The sequence below is a fragment of the Caenorhabditis elegans genome, chromosome II (assembly GCF_000002985.6).
Source record: "Caenorhabditis elegans chromosome II".
In the NCBI taxonomy this organism is placed as follows: domain Eukaryota; kingdom Metazoa; phylum Nematoda; class Chromadorea; order Rhabditida; family Rhabditidae; genus Caenorhabditis; species Caenorhabditis elegans.
The window spans coordinates 6056503-6069079 of NC_003280.10; the positions used below are offsets into that span (position 1 = coordinate 6056503).

At 35.6% G+C, this 12577-nt stretch overlaps 1 protein-coding gene and 1 pseudogene across 3 annotated transcripts; both read right to left on the bottom strand.

Moving 5' to 3' along the window:
- Positions 1–876: 876 nt before the first annotated feature.
- On the bottom strand, positions 877–5018 carry R12C12.8 (annotated as a pseudogene). 2 transcript variants are annotated; one of them is made up of 10 exons: positions 4634–5018; positions 4175–4577; positions 3587–3777; positions 3095–3541; positions 2682–2822; positions 2528–2632; positions 1550–2481; positions 1363–1501; positions 1197–1317; positions 877–1132 (listed from the first exon to the last, which is right to left on the bottom strand). In that variant, coding segments are annotated over exons 1-10 (3120 nt in total). The 2 variants fall into 2 exon arrangements; another variant differs by lacking the exons at positions 4175–4577; positions 4634–5018.
- Positions 5019–5474: 456 nt separating this feature from the next.
- H12I13.1 (Ubiquitin carboxyl-terminal hydrolase) lies at positions 5475–10664 on the bottom strand (the record flags this gene model as incomplete). Its single annotated transcript, NM_001348635.1, has 8 exons — positions 5475–5567; positions 5612–5706; positions 5762–6421; positions 6624–6844; positions 6887–7568; positions 9529–10039; positions 10089–10460; positions 10566–10664. 8 exons carry the CDS (start codon positions 10662–10664, stop codon positions 5475–5477), a joined length of 2733 nt encoding a protein of 910 aa, NP_001335513.1.
- Between the last annotated feature and the right edge of the window lie 1913 nt (positions 10665–12577).

Consider the following 12577-nt stretch of genomic DNA (forward strand, 5'->3'; position numbering starts at 1 on the left):
ATTTGTCATTTGATCATTTTTACCAAATTCAATAAGTTTAATGAACGCACTTTTGATAACTTATCTCCTTCTTTTATAATCTAAAATCGTGATATGAACATTCAAATTGATCGAAAACAATAAGCTAATCAATCAAGATTTGATGAAATTGGGACAAAACATTTCTTTTAAGATCTTGATCAAAATTTTAACTGAAATCTAATTTTCAAACATCTGATAGATGACCGATCGAATCTGCAAGTGTTTTTTTAATTTTAAAAAGTGATAAAACAAACGGCATGGGACTAATCTGTTGGTTATCAGAAAACAATTAACTACTCACACAGCACGTGGTGTCAGGCTGTCCCATTGCTTCTTGATCTACAAAAAATGCGGAAATTTTTTCCTCGGAAAAGTGTGACACCAGCATATATGCTAGCATACTCTTAACCATGCAAAAAAAATTGAAAAGTCTGTGCCCAAATTTCTGCAATTTTCGGAGATCAATCCGAAGTGGGACATTCTTACACCACGCTCCACAGTATCACTACAGTAACCTAACAGTATCACTCCACTAATAACTTCATCTCAGTATCCGATCAAAAGAAAACAACTGAAATTTACAAGTACTACTTAAGCACAAACTACAATTGTGACCTATGTGTTTTTTTTAAATTATTCATACATTTGTTATATCAAAATATAATATTAAAATTAATTTTCAATTCGTAGTAAAAATTCTGTAAAAAAGGATGCAATCCCTTCCATTGTAGTGAAATTGACTAAAAGATACAAAATCAAAATGGGAAAACGTAGTAATATACATTATAAGGGAAATGCACTGTAATTAAATCGAATAATTTTTATTCAATATTATAAGAATAATTGCTAGGCGATGAGAAAAATAAACTATTTATTTAATGGCCGAGCATACACTAATATAGTCAAAGCAATTGATAAATATTATCAAAAAAAGCTGATCCTAATAAATCTTCACTGCATTCCTGCCACTCCCTTACGACGTGCCACTTCAATTGAGATGTTTCATCTGAGCATCAGCTAGATTCGGATTGTATGCAGGGTGGTAGAGGTTCCGACATAGACAATGATGCAGCTTCGTGACGTATGACGTATCAACGATGAAGCAACGAAACTGAAAAATATATCATTTATACTTTTCATTTTAGATTTACTACGTTGTTTGAAAAAAAACTCACATCGAATATGGAAGTGGTTGCTTGAAAGGAATACAGCGTAACAAGTACAGCAAGGACATCAGTATTGCTTTGTACTCAATGATACCAGCTCTCCGCCAACCAGATTATAACACAGTAACCACTGCAAAATAATAAAATCTCTTTATCAATAATTCCAAAATCTTACCGTAGAAGTACAATTCAATTCTGCAGGAGAACGGGAAGCTCCAATCATCATAGTTCTGTCCAGCATCTGGTTGACAATACAACAATTGCCAATAATCCTAGTCCTCCACACATTGTGATACTGACATAAAGAAGAACAGCTGAAAATAAGTTTTTTTGTAATCAACAGATCAAAATAGACAACAAACCTTAAACGACAAGCCTTCGGACAGTTTTCATCGGCAAATGAGAACATCAGAGGATGTCTATCTTTCGCTTTTTCATGTTCTTCCATTTGTCCAGCAGCTTCCCATTTAACAGCTTCTTGTTGTATGATCAGTGGTATTCCAGATTTGTTGACAATCCAATAGGGTACCCAAAGAGATACCGAAATGGCCTGAGCAACGCCAAGTCTCACATGACAATACATATCGAGCAAGTGTCCTTTCGAATCAGCCATTTTTGTGAAAAGTAGTGTACCTTCTCCGATGGAAGCTTTGTTGATAAGAAGTGGTGCTTGAGATTGAAGTCGATCAGTTGATACAGTAATTGACAGCTCTTTGGTAATATCAACAGATGTGATTAGCATTGATTTACGATATTTCATCCCATCCTGACACACGAACTATCAACTGACGTGGTGGTTCCCTTTCGAGATGCGAATAAAGTAGAAGCCTTGCTGGAAATTCGAAATTCTTTTCCTGTCCTCTTCCAACTGTCATCCATCTAGTTGTTGACTTCCTTTGCTCCGATCTTGCCGATTAAACATCTTCGACGGCTGTAGTGAAATGAACTTCACATCCCGTTGTATTCTTCATCACATATGGCAAATGATCACTACTCGATCGAGTACACTGATTTCTGAAATCGTCACGTTCGAAGGAAGCAAGAATAGCCGGAAGTTTGGTATTCCATTGAATGGATTGTTAAATGAGCTGTTCGGTAACATTGATGTTCAGAGTACTCTTCGTCTCGGCGACCCATTCGATAGTCTGTTTCAAATCCTTTTTATTGTGCAGGAAGCGATGAATTTTCCATTCTTCAATGACAGGTTCCCATCCGAATATTCTTTGATTGAAATAATCCATTGAAACATGGAATGAAGCAATGATCCGTTCACCCGTCTTTTTCAAGCAAACATCTGAAATTGGGAAACTAATTTAGACATAAACCTTTAAAATACTCACGAGCAACTGATAATCTCAACAAAGGAATCGAGTTGGACTGAAGATCGTCGAGAATCCACAAATCAGTGTGTTCAGTTTGAATCATGTAAATCGCAATGTCAATTGCTGAAAATGTTAAATATTTAGTCTACTGGAACTGATTCTGGAAAAATACGTTTAGATGGTGGTTGTGGAACATTAATTGGAATCAAAGACTTCTTCTGTGCTTCTTTATAATTCTTTATCCTTGAATAACTGCCTTCAAAGCACGAGCATCCTTGTACGACAATCGGCAAATCATTTTGACAACTTCGATCTGAAACACAGTAGATATTGAAAGTTGATTAAAAATTAAAAATCCCGTAAAACATGGTTGTACCAAACTAAATATTAGACATTTTGGATGGACAAGGATTAAAAATTCAAAAACAATCGCCCGACATATAGAAACGAAAAAACACGAATACCGTAGCCATCACATTTTTCTACAACCCTCTATTAAGAAAGTAGTTAAACTTTGTTCCTGTATTAAATAATATATTGGATTTTCAAACTAATATATATTTAGTTATTAAATTTTAAATTTACCTCCAATGCATGCCGTATTGGTGGTGTTACAACCATTCCCTTATTCTGTTTCGATTGATTTCCAAATGAAGATGTATCAATGTGCAATGCAATAGTTATCGAGAAATCATTTGAACATAAATTTCTCGTTTGTTTCTCATGTTGCATTGAACACCATCGAAGCTTCATTGATTGAATTTCCAAATTTGCAGAAATATATCCACCATTATCATTCATATTCAACACAGCAGAAGTTGACGCTATTATTGCAACTATTTTTTACAAACAGATTCTCCAGTAGATAAAGATCAGAATCTCGATGTGTGATCTTAAATGAAAACGTTGGGAAATGAGATGACGCTGAATCAGTTGCATGTGCATTTCGTTCGATTATAGCTCCATCATGAGTTTTCGAAAATGTTTGACGACGCCCAGACTCTGTGAGGTGATATGGAATCTCATCGGAATCTGCAAAAAGGGGTTTTCAATGGAAAAGTATATAGAAAAACTTACATTTTGGAACAAAATCGGTATAAAGGTTCAAGAATTGTTTCAGATCGTCGAGCCAGTCGTAGGCAAGAATAACACGGGCGTTACAGAGAACGAGTGTTAGAACGGGACATTCATCTTTTTTCATCATTATATGTGCTTCAAGCATCAGAGAAGAATTAATAGAAGATGTGACAGGAGTTGCTGGTCGAGAACTGCAAAAAAAATAATTGTGTAATATTTTTTCATAATATCTAAATCCGAAAAATTTCTTTTTAAAAAATGATACCTGGTCTCGACACGTTTTTTTTTGTAAAATAAAAACGAGAGTGCGTTAAAGAGTACTGTAATTTTACAATTTTGCAGAATTTTCATATGTGTAAAAAAATTCTCTTTTTTTAATTTTCTTAAACAAATTTTTATAGAAAACTTATGACAACAGCCATTAAAATTTGAAATTACAGTAATCTTTAAAGGCGCACATCTTTTTGCATGTAACAAAATGTTGTCGTGTCAAGACCGGATACTGTATTTTAGCGCAAAAAAGAGCAAATTTTTGTTTTTTGGCCGAATTTTTGGTACATTTTTAGCACATCGATTCCAATAACTTACTGTTTTCCTGAATCGGTATGTTGCAAAATCACTGGGAAACAGTTTTTTGGTCCGTTGGAGGTCGTATCAACTAATTCGACTCTCTCACAAATCAAATCTCATTCCGATTGATTATCTTCAAATGCATCAAATGAAATCCGTGCTCTTTCCAACTTTACGTTTGCAAATGGCTGCCATTTTCCATCAAGAACCGCTTTCTGTTGTTCACCAAGTTTCCTAGGAACTTCCAAATTCAGATCAACATCTTCGAAAACCATTCGGAAGGAGAGTGACGCATATTTCTGAATGCTTTTCGCACGTGATCCTTCTTCAACTTTCAATTTCTTGCTTTTTGTAACAATATTCATTAACTCATTGAATTGCATCCAGAATTCCATAAGAGTCCTTCTTGTCGACGTATCATCTGAAAAATAATGATTTTTAGTGGAGTATTTCAGATTTACAGAAGATCAAACTTACTGTACTGGAATTCTTTCGTACTTATTCCGCACTATTGAAGCTATTTGTGATTCATCTGTGAATTCACCGGATCCTTTACCACTGCGTTTTGTGAAGCTATGCGCCAGTTGAATATACAAACTATTCTCATAAACCAGGGGCTCAGCAGGTCCAGGAAGACTGATTTCATAGGATTTACTTCGCTTTTCGAATACTTGCAATACCATCTTCTTATTACCATACAAATCATCCCATGCATAATCTACTACACTTCTTGATTTGCAAATTGTTCGTAGATGAGGTCGAGCAGGGGTATACAAATCGGCATTAGTGAATATGATTTGGAAAACTGGAGAAGTATTGATATCGACACGAAACAGACAACGGATCACATTTTCAATAACCACTGAAATAAAATTATGTGTTTAAACAATAAAATGGCATAATAATGAGAGCTAAAATTAGCATTTCGAACTGTAAATTGACAATGTTATCTGTGAAATATAAGAAACTAAAATTAACGAAATTAACAGTTAATTTTGTATTGCATCTTGTCCGTGAGGAGTACACGGCTGATGGCCGGGAAGTTTTCTAGGCAACATGTGCAATCAATTGGCGCGTAATTCAAAACTAAATTTTTAATACTTACCTAGTATTTAATCTCGCCGATATTAAAAAAATAGAATAAAATTAATTCCAGCCAACCATCCATCCAACCAACCATAAATCTGTAAATAATGTTGTCCTTACTGAAAACTGAAAGTGAACTAGTTTAACTTACTGAAAATAAATGGAAAATATTGTAATTGTATGAGGAATACTATGAGAACACAAGATAAATATGTCAAAAATTTGGAATAAGCTAAATACGAATCTCTTTGAAAAGTGTCTCATCATCGCACAGTTCCTCCAATGTTCTGGCTGATGGTACATTTATAAAAGCTTGGCGAAGTTTCTGAAATTCTTATTTTCAATTATTGAGTTCAGATTCATACAAACCTCTTTGTCTTCTTCTTTCCCTTTCAAATTGTCGACTATCAAAACTGCAACATATTTCAGATCATTCATGTCCTCATTCGTTTTCTTATTTTGTCCTGTAAATTGAATTACCATAAGTTTTATGGTTTATTTACATTAAAATGAACTAACCTCCATATAGACTCTTCGAGAAGTCGATTAAGTGCATCACAACTCCGTAGGAATTTAATTTAACCTTCCCATCCATTGAATAATCTAGGCATGTCGTTTTTGTTCGCGAAACGAGGACGTTCCACAAATGGATGTCCCGATGCACCATATTTATTGAATCCTTGACCACTTTTAACGACATAACCAACTGGCAGAATACTGAGACACATTGACGGTAGTCTTTAAACTTCCAATTGTCCAGAACTCCTCCTCCACGAGCCATCAATATTGCCAAGTGTCGTATCGCTTTTGGATCTCTTCTCATCCCAACAGGCACGTCGGTCATCACATGGGATCCACAATATTCAAGGAAATTCGGACAAACTCTGTTTTTCGCGAGTTTTCCCAACTGTTGTGTTATGATGAGTTCATTGAAGAGGAGTTGCTCGTTGTCCCGGATTCCTATGAGCTTCATCACGACAGTTTTCCCACCGTACTTCACAGAGTATGCCGATCCATAGGCTCCAAATCCTATTTTCCTTTGCAATTCAATCCCTGATTCATTCCATGAAGTCACAGTTTTGGTTTCGGTGATTCCAAGAATTTTATCTCCTACTTCGCTCCGTGCATTTCGTTCCTTTCTCTTTTTCTTGGCACCACCACTCAGCGATGTTCGACAAACTGAAAGAACTTTGTTTGAATAGTAAATTCTGTGGATATTTTTGTACAATTTAAATTTTAAAATATAAATGATCTGTGGCATGAACACTTTTCCAAAACATAATGCAATTAAACGGTTTTTTCTTTTATTGTTTTTGTAGAGTAATTTTTTAAATGTTTCAAAATGTACAACAATCGAAAAAAATAAAACTTGTGTAATTACCTTTATTGGATGATTTGTTATCTCTGATCATCTTTCGTCTACTACTCATTGGATGTGCTACCAGATTTTGTCCTGTCTGCAGATCGGATGTCGGCTTTATTGCTATTTCCTTCACAAGTCCTGGGCACTTATGGACTCCTGAAAATTTCTTCGACTGATATTCGCATACTTCGATTCGATAAAATCTATCGAGGGTGATGCTGAATGAATTCTTTGCCAGTCTGAAATAAATTTAGTTTTTTTGTGTTAGTTGAATCACTCACCTATACAAAAAACTCTGATTAGTAATCTGAATACTCATGACAAACAGCATCTGACATTTTCTAAAATCCTTGTATTCAGAAGATATTATCGCATCGTGAAGAAGGGGCTGAAGACCTCGGCCAAGTGTTGTTGCTGTTCCTTTATAGTACACGACATTCTTAAAGTTTGCATAGAATGTTGTCCTTACGAAAGGCTTGCCAACGTTTTCTGATTTGGTGTGCAGGAATTTGATACATTGATTGAGGTAACATCCCGGAGTCTTCCGATTCTTCGTCAGTTGATTTTCAGGTAACTGTTCTTCCGTTTGATGAGCATCACCAGGACTCGGATAGTTGAGAGATTCCATCGAAATTGAGGTTCTACTCGAATGATTCTGTTGATGATAGAATACAGGAGCATCAACAACATGACCATGCAGTGGGTTGGCGGAGAGCGTTTCCATCGAGATGGATGTTCTAGCTGGAGGAAGAGAGATTCCTGGAACATCAACAACATGTGCATTCGGAGTAACATCGTAGGTGAAGTCATCCGTGGCATCTTTAACTTTTGTATAGACAATCAAAACAGCTGATGAAGTGTCATCCGATCCCGTACCATATGAGTGCCGCTCCACTTCTTCCCAAGAGACATCCGATACATGGACGTCGTCCATTTTCTCCCAACGTCGATCCTTTGCATCCCCTGAAACAATTTTTGTGAAGCGTTGATTCATTTAGAACGAATCCTAGTTGAAAACATACCTGTGCGGCATTCGGAATTTTTCGGCATAACGGCATAACGGCATATGCCGCCAAAAATTTTTTTCGGCATATCGGCATATGCCGATATGCCGTTCATTTTTCGTTTCGGCATAACGGCACTTTCGGCATGTGCCGTGAATTTCAAAATCGGCATTTCGGCATATGCCGCGCTCCAAAAACCGGCATTATGCCGGCATTCGGCATTCGGCATTTCGGCATTTTGAACTATTGTTTTCCAGTTACAAAAAATCAACATGATTTAAATGTTTTCAATCAAACTTGCATATTTTTTATATCATTACCAATATCCAAAAAAATAGTGTTCGTCTGATTTTGGTATGTGACGTAACACTACAGGTTTGCACAATTTTTGGCTTTTGACAAGATATTGAGTTGGGGTTACTGGTTAGATGTTTTTAGGTTTCTATAGGAGTACTTTAATACGCCCAATTGCTATTAAACCCCCTCCACTTGAGCTGTATAGGGCATCTGCAAACTTATTTGGGAAACTAATATTGACATCGGATGCAGCATACCAAAAAACCTCTGTATCTACAATTTTATACTCACATTTCAAAATTGAAGGCAAAAGAGCAAAAAGTTGAAAAGTCGACTGTCCAAATGTTATGGGACACCCTGACTAGGAAACCGTCAGAAGCTGCCCATTCGACTTATATATTAGATCTGTTTCATTTGGTCTCATATGTAATTCCAATGGGCACCTTCTGACGGATCATTAGTGAGATTTTCGAGAATTTCACACAAAATTCTCTTTTTTTTTCAAAATATCCTTTAATGGAGTACTTTGGTAGTGTACTTTTTGTTTTTTATATCATGGAAATTACTGAAAACATGCAAAAAAAATTTCAAGTATGTTAAAGGGGGAGTAAAGTTTGTGGGTATTTTGCTTAAATAGACTAAAAATGGTCCAAAACCACCGAATTTCCTAATGAGACTTCACAGAAAATTTTTTATGGCCGGTCAAATTTTCGAAAAAAAAGAGCCAAATTTTGCTAAAATCTGAAATTTCGCACACTTTTCTTTGTCACAGCCGCATTGAGACAACTTTTAGGCCGATAGGCATCCAAAAATGATTGGATGCCTATCGGCCTAAAAGTTGTCTCAATCAACGAAATTCCGCGAGATAAATTACCAAAATAAGGATTAAAGGGTGGTAATTTCAGAAAAACTAAAATTCAGCGGCTATGGCAAAGAAAAGTGTGCGAAATTTCAGATTTTAGCAAAATTTGGCTCTTTTTTTTCGAAAATTTGACCGGCCATAAAAAATTTTTGGAAAATTGTGAAGTCTCATTAGGAAATTTGGTGGTTTTGGACCAGTTTTAGTCTATTTACGCAAAATATCCACAAACATTACTCCCCCTTTAATGTGCACGCCTTGAAACATTTTTTGGTGCATTTTCAGACAATTTTCGAGTCATCATAAAGCCAAAATTGTTGCAGAAAGTTTCTAAATGCTCAAGCAAAAAGCTTCAAAAAATCTCAAAAATGGAACAATCTGCGAAAAAACCTTACTATTCGCAAGATCTTTATGTTTCATCGGATACACGAAAATTATGAAAAAATGGTTTTTGACAAAAAAAAACCAGCCAAAAATGCAGAAAAAAAAACGGCATAATGCCGTCACAATGCCGGCATTATGCCGTTATGCCGGTCATTTTATTTTTCGGCATAACGGCATTTTCGGCATATGCCGTGAATTTTCAAATCGGCATAACGGCATATGCCGTGCTCCAAAAACCGGCATTATGCCGGCATCGGCATATGCCGAATGCCGAATGCCGCACAGGTATGGTTGAAAACCATGAACATCATACGAAAATGTTTTATTTTCAACATTAAACCCCAAGATTTCTCTTAACTATTGACATTAGCCCACTTACTGAGTGTGAAGCAATAGAAGTGTCCGGACTGAGCACATTCTCCTCGATGAACCATAACAGAGGTCAGCTTGAAGTAGCACTTCTCTTTCGTCGCGGAAGATTCAGTCACTAAATTTCCAGGAAATAGAAAATTGTCGTGAAGTTTCCTTCCGTCCTGTGCAAGTCTTACAATCTGCACCATCACCACATCCACAGAATAAGCATCATTTGCAAAGAAAAATTTCTCGAAGGATTCGCGAAGACTGTTCTTTTGGATGTGCACCCGAAGTCCCAACGTCTCCTCATACATATTCGATGCGAATATTCTATCAAAACGATCTTCTTGTAGTTTGATAATTTTAAGCTTTTGTTCCATCAGACGGATGTCTTCATGACATTCACGGACATGAATCCGTTGGAAAGCCACTGCAGCGTCCACCGCGTCTTTCAGCCAGATCACGATGTTTTGGAGCATCTCGCTGGCATCTTGTTGTTGATTACTCACAGGATGTGGGGAAAGTTGGTCAACAACCTGTAATATAGTTTCATGATTAAAAAAACCCACTAACACAATTACTCACTTTTATGATTGATGTTATATTAATTGCTCTTTCTGCCGAAAACCTCAAATCGGTGAATACCGAACGGAGAAGAAACATGAGTGCCACTTTGTTTCTGTTGCCGTCTTTGGTGTCTCTCATTCTCTCAAGGAAAGGCTTGGTGGCAAACTGGTGCAAAGAAAATTCGACTCCAGGCGTGTTAAACATAATTTGAATCAAACAGTTTAGCCAACAACTCGAGCCATTATTAGCTATTCCAGTAGATAAATTTAAACCCCGAGGAGAGTAGCTGTATTCCATCGAATTTTCTTCTCCTTCTCCATCACTGGGTGAGGCGGTATTTTCCAAGTTGGAACTTTCAAGTTGACAGTTCGTTTGTCCGTCGAGATATTTCTGTAAAAATTAAAACCATATCAAATAATGTCTCAAAAATATTGAAATGAATCAAATAGAGAGAGGCCATGGCTAGATTTGCAGTATAATTTTCAAAACCTCTACCTGCAACTCCAATGATCCAAAAAGGTCGAGTTTGCTCATCAAATGATCGATATTATCATCGTCACGGCTCATAATTATTGTGTCTTCCGAATAACTCATCGTAATTAAATTGGTATTTCTGATTGTAGTAACAACGATGGAGTCCTTGCTATGAAATATGAAAAATGAGAAGAAATGTGAATTATAGACACGTGTATCCAAAAAATAAAATGTGAGATCTTTGAAGTGAAGTCCGGTCACGGTAATATAATATTAACAAGAATTTTAAATAAATTTTTCATAGAGTGAATATATAATTGTGTATATGGCCGTGACTGGCTTAGAATCTCAAGCGACTGTAGTAAAAACCAAAGTTTTTACATTAGGCTAAAATATATCCAAAAATGTGTGCTTTTAAATTGACTTCGAGCAGTTATGGAAATTTTTACTATGGTATTTTAGCACTTGACAAACCGTTTTTAACAGTTTCCATACTGTGGAAAAATTACTTTTTAAGTTTTTACATTTTGCCAAAATTTGGTAAATTGACAATGATCCATAAATTCTCATTTTCACAGTGATTTGACATGTCACCAGATTCCAAGTTAGTTGAACCAAGAAATCATTCTCAGCATTGCAACTGCCCTTCATCAATAAAAAACGACAAGATTTGAAACCGGGAGAAAACGATCTGCAGAAAAACCTGTATCCGAAACATAGTTTCACCCGCTGATACCCTGACTGACTCAAAAGGTGATTAAAACAAAGAAATTAAAATTTTTAATTATCAAAGTTATCCGTTTGATTGACAAAAGTAAAGAACATTGGATGAACTGTATCATCAACTTTCTCTAAACTGCTCTTGTTTCCGTATCTCAATCGTAACTGATTAAGATGGGTGTGTTGGAGTTTCGAAGTAGTTCATACAGAACCAAACCAATCTTTTGAGAAACCACTCCATAATCCCATTCCGATTTATTTCCATGTTGAACTTCTACATAAACAAGTTGACTAACCAGAAAATATTGTAATCTGGTATTCATAAAATTTAGCTTGATGATTCGTGCCTTTCTTTGGCATAAACAATTACATAGTAGTTCTGATTGATCTACCAGTAGTATAAAACGGGCGTTTCTGGGACAGCCCAAACCACCCACACCAGAATAAGGCAAATACTGAAATACTACCTTGTGTTAATACTACTTTTGCTTGAATACTACTATTGCTAGAATACTACCTTTGCTAGAATACTACCAAATTGCTAGAATACTACTATTGCTAGAATACTGCCATTGCTAAAATACTACTTTTGTTGCTTAAATACTACCTTTTCAGAAAATTTTATAATTTTATTCATTTTTTCATTGGAATTCTTATTAAGTACTATTTCTGGTCAGATATTTTGAATAAGAAATAATTAACACAGCATTTTGTATTGTAGAAGTGGCTTGATCGGTTTTATTTAGGGATCAAATTCGAGAGTATTCATTTGTAGTGAAATTGATTTAAATTCAGCTGTAGACCGTTCTCAAAAAGTAACTCCGCTTTTAGTTGTTAGCTATTTTTGATTGAAATGGTTGTAAAACAACAATAAACTAATTGCAGAATTCAAATATTTCTTCCCAGAGTGAGGTTGTAAATACCCACACTCGTTTATAGTTTTACGACTACATATCGTCTCCTTTTTGTTTTGATGACACACAATTATGATTATGATGATTATGATTATGATTATGACAATTATGATGACACACAAATACTGATTCAAACATATAGCTACTAAAGTATTTCACTTTCAAACACTATATCTACAAGCAAACATATTTGCTTATCAATATCAGCCATATTGGACACCTTAAAAACATATCCCATCTTCAAACTCTCACGATGGCTGAAGAAAAAAAATTTTTTTTTTAATTTTTCAATTTTTTTTAAAAGTTTAGGTATTAATTTGCTTTGATGTGTCTAGATATTAAACAGCTATTTGATATTTTCATACATTCTTGTTGTCGCATGTTGATGATGCTCAATCT